The 22,428-nt window shown below is 48.5% G+C and overlaps 2 protein-coding genes across 3 annotated transcripts; one reads left to right on the top strand and one right to left on the bottom strand.

The window, feature by feature from the left end:
* HSD3B7 (hydroxy-delta-5-steroid dehydrogenase, 3 beta- and steroid delta-isomerase 7) lies at positions 1 to 15,594 on the bottom strand. The gene is made up of 7 exons (XM_072936369.1): positions 15,444 to 15,594; positions 12,471 to 12,612; positions 9,907 to 10,059; positions 7,455 to 7,563; positions 5,987 to 6,086; positions 3,659 to 3,821; positions 1 to 1,981 (listed from the first exon to the last, which is right to left on the bottom strand). Exons 1-7 carry the CDS (start codon positions 15,453 to 15,455, stop codon positions 1,578 to 1,580), a joined length of 1,083 nt encoding a protein of 360 aa, XP_072792470.1. The 5' UTR covers positions 15,456 to 15,594; the 3' UTR covers positions 1 to 1,577.
* Positions 15,595 to 15,914: 320 nt separating this feature from the next.
* TBRG1 (transforming growth factor beta regulator 1) lies at positions 15,915 to 22,292 on the top strand. Of its 2 annotated transcripts, XM_072936368.1 has the most exons (4): positions 15,915 to 16,200; positions 20,214 to 20,843; positions 21,078 to 21,644; positions 21,819 to 22,292. In XM_072936368.1, exons 2-4 carry the CDS (start codon positions 20,229 to 20,231, stop codon positions 22,242 to 22,244), a joined length of 1,608 nt encoding a protein of 535 aa, XP_072792469.1. In that variant the 5' UTR covers positions 15,915 to 16,200; positions 20,214 to 20,228; the 3' UTR covers positions 22,245 to 22,292. The 2 variants fall into 2 exon arrangements, with proteins under 2 accessions (XP_072792469.1, XP_072792468.1); XM_072936367.1 differs by having other exon boundaries at positions 15,918 to 16,200; positions 21,078 to 22,292.
* Positions 22,293 to 22,428: the final 136 nt, after the last annotated feature.

Here is a 22,428-nt window from a genome sequence, read left to right on the forward strand (position 1 = left end):
TCCGGTTTTTTTCCCGTTTTATTCGGAATTTCACCCAAAAAATCAAAGTGGGGGCGGAGGGAAAACCCGGAGTGGATCCGAAGGGAGGCGAGGAATGGGATCGGGAATGGGGAAAACCCGGAGTGGATTTACGGGGGAGATTTTGGGGGAGAATCCCGGAATTTCTTTGGGATTGGGGGAAAACCCGGCCTGGAGTGGGATCAGGAGCAAATCCCGGCCTGGATCAGACCCAAATCCCGGACTGGATTCTGGTCTGGAGTGGGATCAGACCCAAATCCCGGACTGGATTTCCCTCGGGATCGGGATCAGGAGCAAATCCCGGCCTGGATTTCCCTCGGGATCGGGATCAGACCCAAATCCCGGCCTGGATTTCCCTCAGGATCGGGATCAGACCCAAATCCCGGCCTGGATTTCCCTCGGGATCAGGATCAGACCCAAATCCCGGCCGCATTTTCCTTTTTTTCTCATTTTTTAATGCATTTTTCCACCATTTTTTCACCGTTTCCCCCCCTTTTTCCACCATTTTTTCACATTTTCCCCCCATTTCCTCCAATTCTTAACCCCTCCATGTCCAGACCCACTCCAGGATCCATTTCCTCCTCCAACCGCCATTTTTAACCCTTTCTTTCCCATTTCCCCACCATTTTTTCCCATTTTTTCACCAATTTTCACCAATTTTTGCCATTTTTCCCATTTTTTTCCCCATTTTTGCCCATTTTTAACCCCTCCATGTCCAGACCCAAACCACGACCAATTCCTCCTCCAACCGCCATGTTTAACCCTTTCTCTCCCATTTCCCCCCAATTTTTCACTGTTTCCCCCCATTTTTTCACCAATTTTTTTCCAATTTTTGCCATTTTTGCCCCATTTCCCCCCATTTTTAACCCCTCCATGTCCACACCCACTCGAGGATCCATTTCCTCCTCCAACCACCATTTTTAACCCTTTCTCCCCCATTTCCCCGCTGTTTTTCTGGATTTTTTTCCCTTTTTTTGCCATTTTCCCCATTTTTTCCCATTTTCGCCATTTTTGCACCATTTCTTCCAATTTTTAACCCCTTCATGTCCAGACCCAAACCACGACCATTTCCTCCTCCAACCGCCATTTTTAACCCTTTCTTCCCCATTTCCCCGCCATTTTTTCACCGTTTTCCGTCGTTTTTTCACCATTTTTCCGCATTTTTTTCACCGTTTCCCCCCATTTTTACCTCGTTTCTTCCCGTTTTTAACCCCTCCATGTCCAGACCCACCCCATGACCATTTCCTCCTCCAGCCACCATTTTTAACCCTTTCTTCCCCATTTCCCCGCTGCTTTTCTGGATTTTTTTCCCTTTTTTTGCCATTTTTTTCCCATTTTTGCCATTTTTTCCCCGTTTCCTCCCGTTTTTAACCCCTCCATGTCCAGACCCACTCCAGTATTCCTTTCCTCCTCCAACTGCCGTTTTTAACCCTTTCTCCCCCATTTCCTCACCATTTCCCCCCATTTTTTCACCATTTCCGCCCGTTTTTTCACCATTTTTCCGCATTTTTCACCATTTTCCCCCATTTTCACCCCGTTTCCTCCCGTTTTTAACCCCTTCACGCCCCGTCCAGCTGCCTCAGCCACCCCGCCGTCCTCTCCCGCGCCTCCTCCCAGGAGAAGAGCGGCCGGTAGCCCAACTCCCGCTCGGCCTTGGCCGTGCGGACGCTGAACGGGGTGGACGCCACCGCCCACGTGTAGGGGTTCAGCAGCGGCGCGAAAAACACCCCGAAACGCCCCAAAACGGCCCTGAGGACCCCGTTGAACCAGGCCAGCAGCGCCGAGAGTTTGGGGGGCACGCGGGGACCCCCCGAGATGCCGGCGGGGCCCAGCAGGAGGAGGTTGAACTCCTCGTAGGGCGCCCACGGAGACGCGTCGTAGCAGAAGAAAAACTCGCCGCCCACCGAGGCCGGGCGGGCGCGGGCGGCGCGGGCGGCCAGCAGGTGCATCCAGGCCACGTTTCCTGCGGGAAATTGGGGGAAATTTAGGGGTTTTTGGGAAAATTTGGGGATTTTTAGGGAAAATTTGGGGATTTTGGGGCTTTTTTTGGGGATTTTTTGGTGAAATTTGGGTGAAATTTGAGCGAAATTCAGGGGTTTTATGGGAGGATTTACTGTGGTCAGAAGGTGCATCCAGGCCACGTTTCCTGCAGAGTTTGGGGGAAAATTGGGAAAATTTGGGAAAATTTGGGGATTTTTGGGTTTTTTTGGGTATTTTTGGGGGTTTTTTGGGGATTTTATAGGCATTTTTTGGCAAAATTTGGGTGAAATTTAAGTGAAATTCAGGGATTTTATGGGGGGATTAATAGAGTGGCCAGGAGGTGCATCCAGGCCACGTTTCCTGCCAGGAATTTGGGAGAAATTTGGGGAAATTTAGGAAAATTTGGGGATTTTTGTTTTTTTTTTTTTTTTTTGGGATTTTATGGGGTGTGTTTTGGGGGTGCCCAGGTGAGTTTGGGGTGCCCAGGTGCATTTTGGGTGTCCCCAGGTACATTTTGGGTGTCCCCAGGTACATTTTGGGTGTCCCCAGGTATATTTTGGGGTGCCCAGGTGCATTTTGGGGTGCCCAGGTGATTTTTGGGTACATTTTTGGGTCTCCCCAGGTGATTTTTGTGTGTCCCCAGGTATATTTTGGGGTGCCCAGGTGAGTTTTGGGGTGCCCAGGTGAGTTTTGGGGGTGCCCAGGTGAGTTTTGGGTCTCCCCAGGTGAGTTTTGGGTACATTTTGGGGTGCCCAGGTGCGTTTTGGGTGTATTTTGGGGTGCCCAGGTGAGTTTTGGGTAAATTTTTGGGGTTCCCAGGTGATTTTTGGGTGAATTTTGGGGTTCCCAGGTGATTTTTGGGGTCCCCAGGTGAGTTTTGGGTCTCCCCAGGTGAGTTTTGTGTGCATTTTTGGGGTGCCCAGGTGAGTTTTGGGTACATTTTTGGGGTGCCCAGGTGAGTTTTGGGTGTCCCCAGGTAAATTTTGGGGTGCCCAGGTGAGTTTTGGGGGTGCCCAGGTGAGTTTTGGGTGTATTTTGGGTGCCCCTAGTTGTATTTTGAGGGTGCCCAGGTGAGTTTTGGGTACATTTTTGGGGTGCCCAGGTGAGTTTTGGGGGTGCCCAGGTGAGTTTTGGAGGTGCCCAGGTGAGTTTTGGGGTGCCCAGGTGATTTTTGGGTACATTTTTGGGGTGCCCAGGTGAATTTTGGGGTGCCCAGGTGATTTTTGGGGGTGCCCAGGTGAGTTTTGGGTGTCCCCAGGTATATTTTGGGGTGCCCAGGTGAGTTTTGGGTACATTTTTGGGGTGCCCAGGTGAGTTTTGGGTGTCCCCAGGTGTATTTTGGGGTGACCAGGTGAGTTTTGGGTACATTTTTGGGGTGCCCAGGTGAGTTTTGGGTACATTTTGGGGTGCCCAGGTGATTTTTGGGTACATTTTTGGGGTGCCCAGGTGAGTTTTGGGTGCATTTTTGGGGTGCCCAGGTGAATTTTGGGGTGCCCAGGTGAGTTTTGGGTACATTTTGGGGTGCCCAGATGAGTTTTGGGTGCATTTTTGGGGTGCCCAGGTGAGTTTTGGGTACATTTTTGGGGTGCCCAGGTGAGTTTGGGGTACATTTTTGGGGTGCCCAGGTGATTTTTGGGTGAATTTTGGGGTGCCCCCTCACCTGCGTAGACGCGGGCGTGTTCGGCGTTGCGGGGGAGGGTCCGGGGCACCCTCCCCCCCAGGCCCCTCCCCCGCCGGTAGAAGAGCTCCAGCAGCGGGTGCCGCTCCCCGAAAATGCCGGTGGGGCGCAGGGCCAGGGTCACCAGCCGGGCCCCGCCCGCCACCTGCAACCCCAAAAATTCCAGATGAAATCCCCAAAAAATTACAGCCAAAAATTCCACCCAAAATCCCAAAAAAATCCACCAAAAAATTCCAGCCGAAATCCCATTATTTACACCCAAAATCCCAAAAATTCCACCCAAAAATCCCCGAAAATGCCGGTGGGGCGCAGGGCCAGGGTCACCAGCCGGGCCCCGCCCGCCACCTGCAACCCCAAAAATTACACCTGGAACCCCAAAAATTACACCCAAAATCCCGAAAATTCCACCCAAAAATTCCACCCGAAATCCCAAAAAATCCACCCAAAATCCCATTAATTCCACCCCAAATCCCAAAACTTCCACCCAAAAATTCCACCCCAAATCCCAAAAATCCCACCCGAAATCCCAAAAAATTCCACCCAAAATCCCAAAAATCCCACCCGAAATCCCATTAATTCCACCCAAAATCCCAAAAATGCCGGTGGGGCGCAGGGCCAGGGTCACCAGCCGGGCCCCGCCCGCCACCTGCAACCCCAAAAATTCCAGATTAAATCCCAAAAAATTACACCCAAAAATCCCATTAATTCCACCCAAAAATTCCACCCGAAATCCCAAAAAATTCCAGCCAAAATCCCAAAAATTCCACCCAAAAATTCCACCTGAAATCCCAACGATTCCACCCGAAATCCCAAAAATCCCACCCAAAATCCCAAAAAATTCCACCCAAAATTCCCACAAATTCCACCCCAAAGCCCATTAATTCCACCCGAAATCCCAAAAAATTCCAGCTGAAATCCCCAAAAATTCTACCCAAAATCTCAAAAATTACACCCAAAAATCCCCAAAATGCCGGTGGGGCGCAGGGCCAGGGTCACCAGCCGGGCCCCGCCCGCCACCTGCAACCCCAAAAATTCCAGATTAAATCCCCAAAAAATTACAACAAAAAAACCCCCAAAAAATCCAGCTGAAAATTCCACCCGAAATCCCAAAAATTCCAGCCAAAATCCCAAAGATTCCAGCCAAAAATTCCAGCTGAAATCCCAAAAATTCCACCCAAAAATCTTATTAAGTCCACACAAAATCCCAAAAAATTTCAGCTGAAATCCCAAAAAATTCCACCCAAAATCCCATTAATTCCAGCCAAAAATCCCAAAAAATTCCACCCGAAATCCCAAAAATCCCACCCGAAATTCCAAAAAATTCCAGCCAAAAATCCCCAAAAATTCCAGCCAAAATTCCCATATTTTTGCCCCAAATTTCCAGATTTTCTCTCGAATTCCCAGATTTTCCCCCAAATTCCCATATTTTTATCCCAAATTCCCAGTTTTTTGCCCCGGAATTCCCGAATTTTGGCTTTTCCTCACAGATTTGACATTTCCATCCCAAATTCCCATATTTTTGCCCCAAATTCCCAAATTTTTCCCCCAAATTCCCGTATTTTTTCCCCAAATTCCTGGATTTTTTCCCCAAATTCCCATATTTTTTCCCCAAATTCCCAAATTTTGCCCGGAATTCCCGAATTTTGGCTTTTCTTCACGGATTTTCCATTTACATCCGAAATTCCCAGATTTTTTCCCCACCTCCTGAGTTTTTTCCCCAAATTTTCTGATTTTTTTCCCCAAATTCCCGGATCTCTGCTCCGAATTCCCGGATTTTTCCCCAATTCCCGTATTTTCCCCCAAATTCCCAGATTTTTGCCCCAAATTCCCGGATTTTTCCCCCAAATTCCCAGATTTTTTCCCCAAATTCTCATATTTTTCCCCCAAATTCCCAGTTTTTCCCCCCAAATTCCCATTTTTTTCCCCAAATTCCCAATTTTTTGCCCCAAATTCCCGTATTTTTCCCCCAAATTCCCATATTTTTCCCCCAAATTTCCATATTTTTGCCCCGAATTCCCGGATTTTCCCCCAAATTCCCAATTTTTTTCCCCCAAATTCCCATATTTTTCCCCCAAATTCCCAATTTTTTCCCCCAAATTCCCAATTTTTTGCCCCAAATTCCCCGACTTTTCCCCCAAATTCTCATATTTTCCCCCCAAGTTCCCGTATTTTTCCCCCAAATTCCCATATTTTTGTCCCAAATTCCCGTATTTTTTCCCCAAATTCCCGTATTTTTGCCCAAATTCCCGTATTTTTCCCCCAAATTCCCGATTTTTTCCCCAAAATTCCCGAATTCCGGCTTTTCCTCACGGGTTTCCCGTTGGCCTCCAGGACGAGGCGCTCGGCCTGAGCTTTGCTGAGCGGGTACGGCTCCGAGTGCCGGGTGGGGTACGGCGTCTCCTCGTCCCCCCTGCGACCCAAAATCCCCAAAATTCACCCCAAAATCACGAAATCCAAAATTCCCCAAAATTCCTAAAAAAACCCCTAAAAAATCCGGCGAAATTCGGCCCAAAAACGGCCAAAAATCGCCTCAAAATCACCGAATCTCGCCTTAAATTTTCATTTTTTTGGGGGGTTTGGGAGACCCAAAAATGCCCAAATTCACCCCAAAATCCCAAAATCCCCAAAATTCCTAAAAAAATCCCCAAAAATCCGGCGAAATTTGGCCCCAAAACGGCCAAAAATCGCCTCAAAATCACCAAATTTTCTTGTTTTGGGGGAGCCAAATCCATTTTTTGGGGCAGTTTTGGGTTATTTTTGGGTTTTTGGGGGGTGTTTAGTCCAATTTTGGGGTTTCTTGGGTGCATTTCGGGTTTTGGGTGATTTTGGGGTGCATTTTGGGGTTTTTGGGGGTGCCAAGTCCAATTTTGAGGTGGTTTTAGGGGGTTTTTGGGACGCTGAGTAAATTTTTGGGGTTCTTTGGGGTGTTTTTTAAGGTTTTTGGGGGTGCCAATTCCATTTTTGGGTTGCATTTTGGGGTTTTTGGGGGTACTGAGTCAATTTTTGGGGTTTTTGGGGGCACCGATTCCGTTTTTGAGCCAGTTTTTGTGGTTTTGGGGTGATTTTTGGGGTGTTTTTTGGGGTGTTTGGTGGCACCGATTCCATTTTTGGGGTTTTTGGGGGTTTTGGGTGATTTTTGGGGTGTTTTTTGGGGTATTTGGGGAGCCAATTCCATTTTTGGGTTGCATTTTGGGGTTTTTGGGGGTACTGAGTCCATTTTTGGGGTTTTTGGGGTCACCAATTCCAGTTTTGAGGCAGTTTTTGTGGTTTTGGGGTGATTTTTTGGGTGTTTTTTGGGGTTTTTGGGGGTGCCAATTCCATTTTTGGGGTTTTTTTTGGGGCACTGATTCCATTTTTGGGGTTTTTGGGGGTGCCAATTCCAATTTTGAGGCAATTTTTGGGGTTTTGGGGTGATTTTTTGGGTGTTTTTTGGGGTGTTTGGTGGCACCGATTCCATTTTTGGGGTTTTTGGGGGTTTTGGGTGATTTTTGGGGTGTTTTTTGGGTTTTTGGGGGCGCCGAGTCCATTTTTGGGGTGGTTTTGGGGGTTTTTGGGGGCGCCGGGTCCGTTTTTGGGGTTTTTGGGGGCGCTGAGTCCGTTTTTGGGGTGGTTTTGGGGGTTTTTGGGGGCGCCGGGTCCGTTTTTGGGGTTTTTGGGGGCGCTGAGTCCGTTTTTGGGGTGTTTTTTGGGGTTTTTGGGGGCGCCGGGTCCGTTTTTGGGGTGCATTTTTTGCTCCGGGGTGTTTTGGGGCGCGTTTCGGGGTTTTTGGGGTCCCCACCTGACGAAGGGGTCCCCGCGGGTGTTGGGCCCCACCACCTCCATGCTGCTGGTGTAGATCAGCACCGGCACCCCCGCGGCCCGGCAGGCCCGGATCACGTTCTTGGTGCCTGGAAAAGCACCCAAAACCGCCTGAAATCACCCCAAAAATAGCCCAGAACCTCCCCAAAAATATCCCCAAAATAGCCCCAAAATATCCTGAGATTGCCCCAAAAATAGCCTGGAACCGCCCCAAAAATATCCCCAAAACCGCCTGAAATCACCCCAAAAATAGCCCGGAACCTCCCCAAAAATATCCCCAAAACCGCCTGAAATCACCCCAAAAATATCCCCAAAATATCCCCAAAATATCCTGAAACCACTCCAAAAATATCCCCAAAATATCCTGAAATTACCCCAAAAATAGCCTGGAACCACCCCAAAAATATCCCCAAGATATCCCCAAAATACTCTGAAATTATCCCAAAAATACCCTGAAATTACTCCAAAAATAGCCTAGAACCACCCCAAAAACAGACCCCAAAATATCCCCAAAATATCCTGAAATCACCCCAAAAATATCCCCAAAACCTCCTGAAATTACCCCAAAAATAGCCTGGAACCGCCCCAAAAATATCCCCAAAATATCCCCAAAATATCCTGAAATTACCCCAAACATATCCCCAAAATACCCTGAAATTACCAAAAAAAATCCCCAAAATATCCCCAAAAGATCCTGAAATTACCCCAAAAATAGCCTGGAACCACCCCAAAAATATCCCCAAAATATCCCCAAAATACCCTGAAATTACCCCAAAAATAGCCTGGAACTGCCCCAAAAATATCCCCAACATAGCCCCAAAATATCCTGAAATTAGCCAAAAAATATCTCCAAAATACCCTAAAAATATCCCCAAAATACCCTGAAATCACCCCAAAAATAGCCCCAAAATATCCCCAAAATATCCTGAGATTGCCCCAAAAATATCCCCAAAATATCCTGAAATCACCCCAAAAATAGCCTGGAGCCTCCCCAAATATATCCCCAAAATATCCCCAAAATATCCTGAAATTACCCCAAAAATATCCCCAAAATATCCTGAAATCACCCCAAAAATAGCCTGGAGCCTCCCCAAATATATCCCCAAAATATCCCCAAAATATCCTGAAATTACCCCAAAAATAGCCTGGAACCGCCCCAAAAATATCCCCAAAATACCCTGAGATTACCCCAAAAATATCCCCAAAATATCCTGAAATTATCCGAAAAATATCCCCAAAATATCCTGAAATTACCCCAAAAATAGCCCAAAAATACCTCAAAAATATCCCCAAAATACCCTGAAAATACCCCAAAAATATCCTGAAATCACCCCAAAAATCTCCCCAAAATACCCTGAAAAGATCCTGAAATTAACCTCAAAATACCCCCAAAATATCCCCAAAATACCCCACAATTATCCCAAAAAATTCTCCACAAATCCCCTTAAAAAAAAAACCCAAAAAAGAGCCCCGGGCCCTCCCAGTCCCCCCCCAGTTTATCCCAGTTTGTCCCAGTGCCCCTCAAACCCCTCCCAGTCCCTCCCAGTTCATCCCAGTCCCTCCCAGTTTGTTCCCAGTATATCCCAGTCCCTCCCAGTCCCCCCCAAACCCCTCCCAGTCCCTCCCAGTTCCCTCCCAGTTCCCTCCCAGTCCATCCCAGTATATTCCAGTTCCCTCCCAGTTTGTTCTCAGTCCCTCCCAGTATATCCCAGTCCCCCCCAAACCCCTCCCAGTTTGTCCCAGTTAGTCCCAGTCCCCCCCAAATCTCTCCCAGTTCCCTCCCAGTCCCTCCCAGTATATCCCAGTCCCTCCCAGTCCCATTCCCAGTCCCTCCCAGTATATCCCAGTCCCCCCCAAACCCCTCCCAGTATAACCCAGTCCCATTCCCAGTCCCTCCCAGTATATCCCAGTCCCCCCCAAACCCCTCCCAGTCCCTCCCAGTTCCCTCCCAGTCCCTCCCAGTCCCTCCCAGTATATCCCAGTTCCCTCCCAGTTCCCTCCCAGTCCCTCCCAGTTTGTCCCAGTCCATCCCAGTTTATCCCAGTCCCTCCCAAACCCCTCCCAGTTTGTCCCAGTTTATCCCAGTTCCCTCCCAGTCCATCCCAGTCCCTCCCAGTCCCTCCCAGTCCCTCCCAGTTCCCTCCCAGTCCCTCCCAGTATATCCCAGTTCCCTCCCAGTTTATCCCAGTCCATCCCAGTATATTCCAGTCCCCTCCCAGTCCCCTCCCAGTCCCCTCCCAGTCCCTCCCAGTTTATCCCAGTTTATCCCAGTCCCTCCCAGTCCCCCCCAAACCCCTCCCAGTATATCCCAGTTTGTCCCAGTCCCCTCCCAGTTTGTCCCAGTTTGCCCCAGTTCCCTCCCAGTCCCTCCTCAATTCCCTCCCAGTATATCCCAGTCCCTCCCAGTCCATCCCAGTCCATCCCAGTCTCACCCAGCACGTTGACCTTGGCCACCTCCTCGGGGCTGCAGCGCCCCCAAACGTCCACCAGGGCGGCGCTGTGGAGCACGGCCCCAGCCCCGCCCAGAGCGGCCGAGAGCGCCGAGAGCGCCGTGACGTCACCGGGGAACAGACGGACACGGTCACCTGTCCCAAAATCGGCCAAATTTACCCCAAAATTCACCCCAAAAACACCCCAAAGTCACCCAAAAAATTCAGCCCAAATTCACCTCACAGTCACCCCAAAATTCTTCCCAAAATCACCCCAAAATTCACCCAAAAAACCCCAAAATTTACCCTAAATTAACCCAAAATTCACCCCAAAACTCACCCAAAATTCACCCCAAAATTTATCCCCAAAACCCCAAAATTCAGCCCAAATTCATCCCAAAGTCACCCCAAAATTCATCCCAAAATTCAGCCCAAATTCATCCCAAAATTCACCCCAAAGTCATCCCATGGTCACCTGTCCCAAAATACCCAAAATTCACCCCAAAATTCACCCAAAAGTCAGCCCAAAATTCACCCCAAAATCGCCCCAAAATTCACCCCGAAACCCCCAAAATTCAGTCCAAATACCCCAAAATTCACCCCAAAATTCACCCCAAAATTCACCCTAAATTAACCCCAAAATTCATCCAAAATTCACCCCAATGTCACCCCGGGTCAGTGACGTCACCGGGGAACAGACGGACACGGTCACCTGTCCCAAAATACCCCAAATTCACCCCAAAATTCACCCCGGGTCAGTGACGTCACCGGGGAACAGCCGGACACGGTCACCTGTCCCAAAATACCCAAAATTCACCCCAAAATTCACCCCAAAATTCACCCCAAAATTCACCCCAAAGTCACCCAAAATCCCCAAAATTCACCCCAAAATTCATCCCAAAAAACCCATAATTCATCCCAAAGTCACCCCGGGTCAGTGACGTCACCGGGGAACAAACGGACACGGTCACCTGTCCCAAAATACCCAAAATTCACCCCAAAATTCACCCCAAAGTCACCCCAAAGTCACACAAAAAATTCATCCCAAAATACCCAAAATTCACCCCAAAATTCACCCCAAAGTCACCCCGGGTCAGTGACGTCACCGGGGAACAGACGGACACGGTCACCTGTCCCAAAATACCCAAAATTCACCCCAAAATTCACCCCAAAGTCACCCCAAAGTCATCCAAAAAATTCAGCCCAAAATACCCAAAATTCACCCCAAAATTCACCCCAAAATTCACCCCAAAGTCACCCCGGGTCAGTGACGTCACCGGGGAACAGACGGACACGGTCACCTGTCCCAAAATACCCAAAATTCACCCCAAAATTCACCCCAAAGTCAGCCCGGGTCAGTGACGTCACCGGGGAACAGACAGACACGGTCACCTGTCCCAAAATACCCCAAATTTACCCCAAAATTCACCCCAAAGTCACCCCAAAGTCACCCCAAAATTCAGCCCAAAATCCCCAAAATTCACCCCAAAATTCACCCCAAAAAACCCATAATTCACCCCAAAAACCCCAAAATTCATCCCAAAATTCACCCCAAAATTCACCGCAAAAACACCAAAATTAACCCTAAATTAACCCAAAATTCACCCCAAAGTCATCCCAAAGTCACCCCAAAATTTTGGAGCAGATTTTTGGGCAGATTTTTGGGGGGTATTTGGGGGATCTTGGGGCAGATTTTTGGGAATATTTTGGGGATTTTTTTAGGGATTTTGGGGCGGATTTTTGGGGGCAAATTTGGGGGATTTTGGGACAGATTTTTGGGGATTTTGGGTGGGATTTTTGGGGCGAATCGGGGGGATTTTGGGGCAGATTTTTGTGATTTTTTTTTGGAATTTTAGGGCGAATTTGGGGGATTTTGGGGTGAATGTGGGGGATTTTGTGTTGGATTTTTGGGGTGAATCGGGGGGATTTTGGGGCAGATTTTGGGGGATTTTTTTGGGATTTTTTTGGGATTTTTGGGTGGGATTTCTGGGGCGAATCGGGAGGATTTTGGGGCGGATTTTTTTTTATTTTGGGCAGATTTTTGGGGCGAATCGGGGGGATTTTGGGGCAGATTTTGGGGATTTTGAAGCAGATTTTTGGGGCGAATGGGGGGGATTTTGGGGCGGATTTTTTTGGATTTTGGGTGGTATTTTTGGGGCGAATCGGGGGGATTTTGGGGCGGATTTTTTGGGATTTTGGGGCAGATTTTTGGGGCGAATCGGGGGGATTTTGGGGCACATTTTTGTGATTTTTTTTTTAATTTTAGGGCGGATTTGGGGGATTTTGGGTGGTATTTTTGGGGCGAATCGGGGGGATTTTGGGGTGGATTTTTGGGCAGATTTTTTGGGATTTTTGGGGCGAATCGGGGGGATTTTGGGGCAGATTTTTGGGGATTTTGGGGCGGATTTTTGGGCAGATTTTTGGGGATTTTTGGGGCGAATCGGGGGGGGATTTTGGGGCAGATTTTGGGCAGATTTTTGGGGTGATTTTTGGGCGGATTTTTGGGCAGATTTTTTTGGATTTTGGGTGGTATTTTTGGGGTATATCGGGGTGATTTTGGGGCTCACGGTGGCGCTCCGGGACCATGGCGGGGTCGGGGTTGAGGTCGAGGATCCGCAGCTCCCGAAGCTCCGGCGCCGCCTCCAGCAGCACCTGCACCAGGTGGGAGCCCAGGAACCCCGAACCGCCCGTCAGCACCAGCACCAGCCCCTGCGAGGGTCCAGATCCAACTGGGAATACTGGGATTGAACTGGGAATCCCAAATTCCCAAAAATTCCCCAAAAAAAACTACAAAAAAATGCACCAGGAATGGCCAAAACGGTCAAAATTCACTAGAAATCGTCAAAATCCAACTGGAAAGCGTCAAAATTCACCTGGAAATCATCAAAATCAAACTGGGAAACCCAAAAAATCCAACTGGGAATACTGGGATTGAACTGGGAATCGCAAATTCCCAAAAATTCCCAAAAAAACCCCAAAAACCCCCAAAAAATCGCACCGGGAACGGCCAAAATGGTCAAAATTCACTGGGAATCGCCAAAATTCACCTGGAAATCATCAAAATCCAACTGGGAACCCAAAAAAATCCAACTGGGAATACTGGGAGGGAACTGGGAATACTGGGAATCCCAAAATCCCCAAAAAAACCCCAAAAAAACCCCAAAAAATCGCACCGGGAATGGCCAAAATGGTCAAAATTCCCATTGGAACCCCAAAAATGCACCTGGGAATTGTTGAAATCCACCTGGGAATGAACTGGGATTGAACTGGGAATACTGGGATTGAACTGGGATTGAACTGGGAATACTGGGAGGCAACTGGGAATCCCAAATTCCCAAAAATTCCCCAAAAAACCCACAAAAAAATCGCACCGGGAATGGCCAAAATGGTCAAAATTCACCTGGAAATCATCAAAATTCACCTGGAAATCATCAAAATCCAACTGGGAACCCCAAAAAATCCAACTGGGAATACTGGGATTGAACTGGGAATACTGGGAATCCCAAAATCCCCAAAAATCCCCAAAAAAACCCCCCAAAAAACCTAAAAAATCGCACCGGGAACGGCCAAAATGGTCAAAATTCACTGGAAATCATAAAAATTCACCTGGAAATCATCAAAATCCAACTGGGAATGAACTGGGATTGAACTGGGATTGAACTGGGAATACTGGGAGGGAACTGGGAATACTGGGAATCCCATATTCCCAAAAAATCCCCAAAAAAACCCCAAAAAATTGCACCGGGAACGGCCAAAATGGTCAAAATTCACCTGGAAACCCCAAAAATGCACCTGGAAGTCATCAAAATCCAACTGGGAATACTGGGAATGAACTGGGATTGAACTGGGAATCCTGGGATTGGACTGGGAATCCCAAATTCCCAAAAAAACCCCAAAAAAATCGCACCAGGAATGGTCAAAATGGTCAAAATTCACTGGAAATTGTCAAAATTCACCTGGAAATCATCAAAATCAAACTGGGAATGAACTGGGATTGAACTGGGAATACTGGGAGTGAACTGGGAATCCCAAAATCCCAAAAATCCCCAAAAAAACCCCAAAAAAATCGCACCGGGAATGGTCAAAATGGTCAAAATTCACCTGGAAACCCCAAAAATGCACCTGGGAATCATCAAAATCCAACTGGGATTGAACTGGGATTGAACTGGGATTGAACTGGGATTGAACTGGGAATACTGGGAGGGAACTGGAATCCCAAATTCCCAAAAATTCCCAAAAAAACCCCAAAAAAATCGCACCGGGAACGGCCAAAATGGTCAAAATTCACCTGGAAATCGTCAAAATTCACCTGGAAATCATCAAAATCAAACTGGGAAACCCAAAAAATCCAACTGGGAATACTGGGATTGGACTGGGAATCCCAAATTCCCAAAAATTCCCCCAAAAAAAACCCAAAAAAACCCCAAAAAATCGCACCGGGAACGGCCAAAATGGTCAAAATTCACCTGGGAATCGTCACAATTCAACTGGGAATCATCAAAATCAAACTGGGAATGAACTGGGATTGAACTGGGAATACTGGGATTGAACTGGGAATCCCAAATTCCCAAAAAACCCCAAAAATTCCCCAAAAAAACCCCAAAAAATCGCACCAGGAACGGCCAAAATGGTCAAAATTCACCTGGAAATCGTCAAAATTCACCTGGAAATCATCAAAATCCAACTGGGAATGAACTGGGATTGAACTGGGAATACTGGGATTGAACTGGGAATCCCAAATTCCCAAAAATTCCCCCAAAAAAACCCCAAAAAACCCCAAAAAACCCCAAAAAATCGCACCGGGAACGGCCAAAATGGTCAAAATTCACCTGGAAATCGCCAAAATTCACCTGGAAATCATCAAAATCCAACTGGGAACCCAAAAATTCCAACTGGGAATGAACTGGGAGGGAACTGGGAATACTGGGAGGGAACTGGAATCCCAAAATCCAAAAAAAACCCAAAAAATCCCCCAAAAATCCCATCGGGAATCGTCAAAATTCAAATTTCAACCCCAAAAATGCCCCCGGGGGAGCCCAAAATGCCAAAAAAACCACAAAAAACCCCAAAATTCTAAAAAATTCCCAAAAATCCCCAAAATCCGCCCCAAATTCTCCTCCCCCACCGAGAAGCGGCTCCGAAATTGCCCAAAATTCCCCAAAAAAATCCCCAAAATTTCCCCCAAAAATTCACTCCGGGACCCCCAAAATTCTCTCAAAAAATCCAAAAATTCCCAAAAAAATCCCCAAATTCTCCCCAAAATCCCCCAAATTCTCCTCCCCCACCCGGAAGCGGCTCCGAAATTGCCCAAAATTCCAAAAAAACCCCAAAAAATTCCCAAAAATCCCCAAAATTCACTCCGGGACCCCCAAAATTATCTCAAAAATTCCCCAAAAAACCCCAAAATTCTCCCAAAATTCGCCCCAAATTCTCCTCCCCCACCCGGAAGCGGCTCCGAACTTGTCCGAAATTGCCCAAAATGCCCCAAAAATCCCAAAAATCCCCAAAATTCCCCCCAAAATTCCCCCCCCCCCCCTCACCTGGGGCTCCATGGCGCCGCCGCTGCCCCTCCCCCACCCCGAATTTGGGGCAATTTCCCGGAATTTTGGGTCGGCCACGCCCCCCTGGGGGTGGGGGAGGGGCGGGGCGGGACCGGGGAGGGCGGAGTCAAAAAATCCCGGGAATTTTGGGGCGAAAAATCGGGAATTTGGCTAAAAAAAAAGCGGAATTTTTGGTGGGAATTTGGGGGGAAAAAAGGGGATTTTTGGAAAGGAAATGGGGTTTGGGGGGAAAATTGGGGAAATTGGGATGGGAATGGAGGTTTTGAGGGGGGATTGGGGGTTTTTGGGGGAATATTGGGAATTTTTTGGGGGAAATTTGGGGATTTTGGGCAAAATCAAAAAGGGGAATTGGGGCCAAAACGGCTCCGACCGGAAGTAACCATAGAGAGGAAGCGGAAGTGCCGGCGCGGACCGGAAGTGACCATAGAGACGAGGGCGGAGCGTTGCGGTTAACGGAAGTCGCGGTCCTCCGAGCGGCCCAGAGCGGCTCGCAGCCGGAAACAACGGAAAGGCGGCCCCAAAACGCGGCGTTTTGGCACCAAAAAGGAAAACCCGTGACGCAATCGGGGCCTCAAACCGGAGCCGGAGTCGGTTTGGGGTAAAATTTCCGTTTTTCGGGATTTTTTTGTTTTTTGGAGGGGATAGTTCCGGTTTCACCACCCACTTCCGGCGGCGTTGCCTCCTTTGCCTTCCCCCCGCGTTCACTTCCGGTCGCACCCGCTTCGTTCCGGCCCAGGTGAGTCCCAAAATCGGCGAATTTTGCCCCAAAATCGGCGAATTTTGCCCCCAAATCAGCGAATTTCGCCCCAAAACCCCGCGAGGAAGGAGAGGGAGGGGGAGGGGAACTTCCCCCGGGCCGCTGATCGATGCGGATCGATGGATCGATCAATTTTCCCAATAATCGCCGTTTTCACCCCAAATCCGCCCCCCCCTTTTCCCGATTTCCCCGATTTTTACCCCAAAGGCTCCTCCGGGTTCGGTTTGGGGCAAGTTGGGTCATTTTGGGTCAATTTGTGCTGATTTGGGTAATTTTGGGTCGATTTGTGTTGATTTGGGTCAATTTGTGCTGATTTTGGTCATTTTGGGTCAATTTGTGCCACTTTGGGTCAATTTGGGTCAATTTCTGCTGATTTGTGTCTCTTTTTTTTATTTGCTGACTCAAATCGACCAAAATTGACCCAAATTGACCAAAATGGAACCAAATTGGCCAAAATTGACCCAAATTGGTCTTGGATTGACCCAAATCGACCCAAATTTGGGTCCATTTTGGGTCAATATGTGCCAATTTGGGTAATTTGGGCCTGTTTTGGTCAATTTGTGCCATTTTGGCCAATTTGGGTCAATTTTGGTCAATTTGGGTCAATCCAAGACCAATTTGGGCCAATTTTGGCCAATTTGGATCCATTTTGGTCAAGTTGGGTCAATCCAAGACCAAATTGGGCCAATTTGTGTCAATTTGTGTCAATTTTGGCCAATTTGTGTCAACTTTGGTCAAATTTGTGTCAAGTTGAGTCAATCCAAGACCAATTTGTGTCAATTTTGGTCAATTTGGGTCAATCCAAGACCAATTTGGGTCAATTTTGGCCAATTGGCTCAATTTGAGTCAATCCAAGACCCATTTGGGTCAATTTTGGTCAATTTGGGTCAATCCAAGCCAAATTTTGGCCAATTTGTGTCAATTTTTGCCAATTTGTTTCAATTTTGGCCAATTTGGATCCATTTTGGTCAAGTTGGGTCAATCCAAGACCAATTTGGGTCAACTTTGGCCAATTTTGGTCAATCCAAGACCAATTTGGGTCAATTTGGGTCAACTTTGGTCAATCCAAGACCAATTTTGGCCAATTTGTGTCAATTTTGGTCAAGTTGGGTCAATCCAAGACCAAATTGGGTCAATTTTGGCCAATTGGTTCAATTTGGGTCAATTTTGGCCCATTTGGATCCATTTTGGCCAATTTGGATCCATTTTGGTCAAGTTGGGTCAATCCAAGACCAATTTGGGTCAATTTTGGCCAATTTGGGTCAATTTTGGTCAATTTGGGTCAACCTTGGTCAATCCAAGACCAATTTGGGTCAATTTTGGTCAATCCAAGCCAAATTTTGGCCAAATTGGGTCAATCCAAGACCAATTTGGGCCAATTTTGGTCAATTTGGATCAATCCAAGATCAATTTGGGTCAGTTTTGGCCAAATGGCTCAATTTGAGTCAATCCAAGACCAATTTTGGCCAAATTGGGTCAATCCAAGACCAATTTGGGCCAATTTGTGTCAACTTTGGTCAATCCAAGACCAATTTGTCTCAGTTATGGCCAATTTGTGTCAATTTTGGTCAAATTTGTGTCAAGTTGGGTCAATCCAAGACCAATTTGTGTCAATTTTGGTCAATTTGGGTCAATCCAAGACCAATTTGTGTCAATTTTGGTCAATTTGGGTCAATCCAAGACCAATTTGGGTCAATTTTGGCCAATTGGCTCAATTTGAGTCAATCCAAGACCCATTTGGGTCAATTTTGGTCAATTTGGGTCAATCCAAGCCAAATTTTGGCCAATTTGTGTCAATTTTTGCCAATTTGTTTCAATTTTGGCCAATTTGGATCCATTTTGGTCAAGTTGGGTCAATCCAAGACCAATTTGGGTCAACTTTGGCCAATTTTGGTCAATCCAAGACCAATTTGGGTCAATTTGGGTCAACTTTGGTCAATCCAAGACCAATTTTGGCCAATTTGTGTCAATTTTGGTCAAGTTGGGTCAATCCAAGACCAAATTGGGTCAATTTTGGCCAATTGGTTCAATTTGGGTCAATTTTGGCCCATTTGGATCCATTTTGGCCAATTTGGATCCATTTTGGTCAAGTTGGGTCAATCCAAGACCAATTTGGGTCAATTTTGGCCAATTTGGGTCAATTTTGGTCAATTTGGGTCAACCTTGGTCAATCCAAGACCAATTTGGGTCAATTTTGGTCAATCCAAGCCAAATTTTGGCCAAATTGGGTCAATCCAAGACCAATTTGGGCCAATTTTGGTCAATTTGGATCAATCCAAGATCAATTTGGGTCAGTTTTGGCCAAATGGCTCAATTTGAGTCAATCCAAGACCAATTTTGGCCAAATTGGGTCAATCCAAGACCAATTTGGGCCAATTTGTGTCAACTTTGGTCAATCCAAGACCAATTTGTCTCAGTTATGGCCAATTTGTGTCAATTTTGGTCAAATTTGTGTCAAGTTGGGTCAATCCAAGACCAATTTTGGTTGATTTGGGTCAATCCAAGAGCAATTTGGGTCAACTTTCGTCAATCCAAGACCAATTTGGGTCAAGTTTGGTCAATTTGGGTCAATTTTGGCCAATTTGGATCAATTTTGGCCAATTTTGATCCATTTTGGTCAAGTTGGGTCAATCCAAGACCAATTTGGGCCAATTTTGGTCAATCCAAGACCAATTTGGGTCAATTTTGGCCAATTTTGGCCAATTTGAGTCAATCCAAGATCAATTTTGGTCAAGTTGGGTCAAACCAAGACCAATTTGGGTCAATTTTGGCCAATTTTGCTCAATCCAACACCAATTTGGGTCAACTTTGGCCAATTGGTTCAATTTGAGTCAATCCAAGACCAATTTGGGTCAATTTTGCTCAATCCAAGACCGATTTTGGCCTATTTGTGTCAATTTGTGTCAATTTTGGTCAAATTTGTGTCAATTTTGGTCAAATTTGTGTCAATTTGGGTCAATCCAAGACCAATTTGGGTCAATCCAAGACCAAATTGTGTCAATTTGGGTCAATTTTGGCCAATTTGGGTCAATTTTGGTCCATTTGTGTCAATCCAAGACCAATTTTGGCCAATTTGTGTCAATATGGGTCAATATTGGTCAAATTTGTGTCAGCTTGGGTCAATCCATGACCAATTTGGGCCAATTTTTGTCAATTTGGATCCATTGTGGCCAATTTGGATCCATTTTGGTCAAGTTTGCTCAATCCAAGACCAATTTTGGCCAATTGGCTCAATTTGGGTCAATCCAAGACCAATTTGGGTCAATTTTGCTCAATCCAAGACCAATTTTGGGCAAATTGGGTCAATCCAAGACCAATTTGGGCCAATTTTGGCCGATTTGTGTCAATTTGGGTCAATCCAGGACCAAGTTGGGTCAATTTTGGCCAATTGGCTCAAGTTGGGTCAATCCAAGACCAATTTGGGCCAATTTTGGCCAATTGGCTCAATTTGTGTCAATTTTGGTCAAATTTGTGTCAATTTTGGCCAATTTAGGTCCATTTTGGTCACGTTGGGTCAATCCAAGACCAATTTGGGTCAATTTTGGTCAATTTGGGTCAATCCAAGACCAATTTTGGTCAATTTGGGTCAATCCAAGACCAATTTGGGTCAATCCAAGACCAATTTGGGTCAATTTTGGCCAATTGGCTCAAATTGGGTCAATCCAAGACCAATTTAGGCCAATTTTGGCCAATTTTGATCCATTTTGTTCAAGTTGGGTCCATTTTGGTCAATCCAAGACCAAATTGGGTCAATTTGGGTCAATCCAAGACCAATTTGGGCCAATTTTGGTCAACATTGGCCAATTGGCTCAATTTGGGTCAACCCAAGACCAATTTGTGTCAACTTTGGCCAATTTTGACCCATTTTCACTTAATTTTTGCCTATTTTCACGTAATTTTCGCCTATTTTCACGCAATTTTCGCCTATTTTCACGCAATTTTCACCGATTTTCCCCGTTTTTTCCCCAATTTCCCCCTCTTTCCTCCCACAGCCCCCCAGCCGGACGATGCCCAGGCCCCTGCGGCCGCGTCCGGCGGAGCGGCTGCGGGCGCGGCTGCGGCGGCTGCGGCGCGCGGCGCGGGCGCTGGTGCTGGAGAACGCGGCGCTCTGCGACGAGCTGGCGCGCCTCGAGGCCAAGTGGACGTTGGCCCGCGGCCAGCGGCGATTCCTGCTCGGACGGCTGCTCGGACACCGCGCGGCGGCCGGAGAAGCGGCCGCAGAAACGGCCGGAGAGGCGGCCGGAGAGGCGGTCAAGCGGCCGCGGAGAGCTCGGACGGCCGCGGGGAGGGGGAGGGGCGGGAGGGGTGGCTCAAGGGATGACCAGTGGTCAGCAGGGGCAAAGGATGACCAGTGGTCAGCGGGGGTGAAGGATGACCAGTGGTCAGCGGGGGCAAAAAGTGACCAGTGGTCAGCTAAAAGTGACCAGTGGTCAGCGGGGCCCAAAGATGACCAGTGGTCAGCGAAAAGTGACCAGTGGTCAGCAGGGCCCAAAAATGACCAGTGGTCAGCAAAAAGTGACCAGTGGTCATCTGGAGGAAGTGCCCGGCCAAAGGATGACCAGTGGTCAGCAAAAGGTGACCAGTGGTCAGCAGGGCCGAAGGATGACCAGTGGTCAGTGAAGGTGAAGGATGAGCACTGGTCAGCAGGATCAAAAGATGACCAGTGGTCAGCTGGAGGAAGAGCCCGGCCAAAGGATGACCAGTGGTCAACAGGGTCAAAAGATGACCAGTGGTCAGCTGGAGGAAGATCCAGGCCGAAGGATGACCAATGGTCAGCAAAAGGTGACCAGTGGTCAGCGACGGTCAAGGATGAGCAGTGGTCATCGGGGCCGAAGGATGACCAGTGGTCAGTGAAGGTGAAGGACGAGCCGTGGTCAGCCAAGGATGACCAGTGGTCAGCGGGGCCCAAGGATGACCAGTGGTCAGCTGGAGGAGGAGATGGGGTGAAGAATGACCAGTGGTCAGCGGGGCCGAAGGATGACCAGTGGTCAGTGAAGGTCAAGGACGAGCCGTGGTCAGCGGGGCCGAAGGATGACCAGTGGTCAGCGAAAGATGACCAGTGGTCAGTGAAGGTGAAGGAGGAGCAGTGGTCAGCGGGGTCAAAAGATGACCAGTGGTCAGCGGGGCCCAAGGATGACCAGTGGTCAGCGGGGCCGAAGGATGAGCAGTGGTCAGTGAAGGTGAAGGACGAGCCGTGGTCAGCGGGGCCGAAGGATGACCAGTGGTCAGCAAAAGATGACCAGTGGTCAGTGAAGGTGAAGGAGGAGCAGTGGTCAGCGGGGTCAAAAGGTGACCAGTGGTCAGCGGGGCCCAAGGATGACCAGTGGTCAGTGAAGGTGAAGGACGAGCCGTGGTCAGTTGAGGTGAAGGACGAGCAGTGGTCAGCGGGGCCGAAGGATGACCAGTGGTCAGCGGGGCCGAAGGATGACCAGTGGTCAGCCAAAGATGACCAATGGTCAGCGAAAGATGATGACCAGTGGTCAGTGAAGGTGAAGGAGGAGCAGTGGTCAGCGGGGCCCAAGGATGACCAGTGGTCAGTGAGGGTGAAGGAGGAGCCGTGGTCAGCGGGGCCCAAGGATGACCAGTGGTCAGCGAAAGATGACCAGTGGTCAGCGGAGCTGCGAGATGACCAGTGGTCAGCGGGAGGAAGGCCCGGCCAGAGCGATGACCAGTGGTCAGCTGGAGGAAGGCCCGGCCGGAGCGATGACCAGTGGTCAGCTGGAGGACGGCCCGGCCGGAGCGATGACCAGTGGTCAGCGGGCTCCGGAGATGACCGGTGGTCAAGCGGCCGAGCGGTGTCCACGCCGATGGCCGGAGATGACCACAGGCCGGACGGAGGCGGCGCTGACCGCTCGGCCGCCGTCCGGCCGGAGGAGGAGGAGGAGGAGGATGACCACGATGACCACGATGACCACGATGACCACGAGGAGGACGAGGATGACGAGGATGAGGACGAAGGCTCCGCTCCGGCCTTTGGCTACTCCGGCCTCTTCCTGGCCAGTCCGGCCGGCTCGGACGACTGACCGCTCAATAAAGGACCCCGGCCGCGGTGGCCGGAGGGGTTGTGGTCACTCTGTGCTGTGGTCTGGGTGGTGTTTGGCCGCGCCGTGATGACCGCTGAGTGGCCACTATGGCCACTGACCGTCCCACTGACCACTGACCGTCCCACTGACCACCCCAATGACCGCTGAGTGGCCACGATGGCCA

The sequence above is a fragment of the Taeniopygia guttata genome, chromosome 16 (genome assembly GCF_048771995.1).
Source record: "Taeniopygia guttata chromosome 16, bTaeGut7.mat, whole genome shotgun sequence".
In the NCBI taxonomy this organism is placed as follows: domain Eukaryota; kingdom Metazoa; phylum Chordata; class Aves; order Passeriformes; family Estrildidae; genus Taeniopygia; species Taeniopygia guttata.

Coding starts and splice junctions, on each gene's coding strand:
- HSD3B7 (XM_072936369.1), bottom strand. Junction 3,822..5,986: donor TGGAGGCCAACGGGAAACCC/GTGAGGAAAAGC, acceptor TTGGGGTTGCAG/GTGGCGGGCGGGGCCCGGCT. Junction 1,982..3,658: donor ACACGCCCGCGTCTACGCAG/GTGAGGGGGCAC, acceptor AATTTCCCGCAG/GAAACGTGGCCTGGATGCAC.
- TBRG1 (XM_072936367.1), top strand. CDS start 20,229: ATGCCCAGGCCCCTGCGGCCGCGTCCGGCGGAGCGGCTGCGGGCGCGG. Junction 20,844..21,077: donor ATGACCAGTGGTCAGTGAAG/GTGAAGGATGAG, acceptor TGGTCAGTGAAG/GTGAAGGACGAGCCGTGGTC.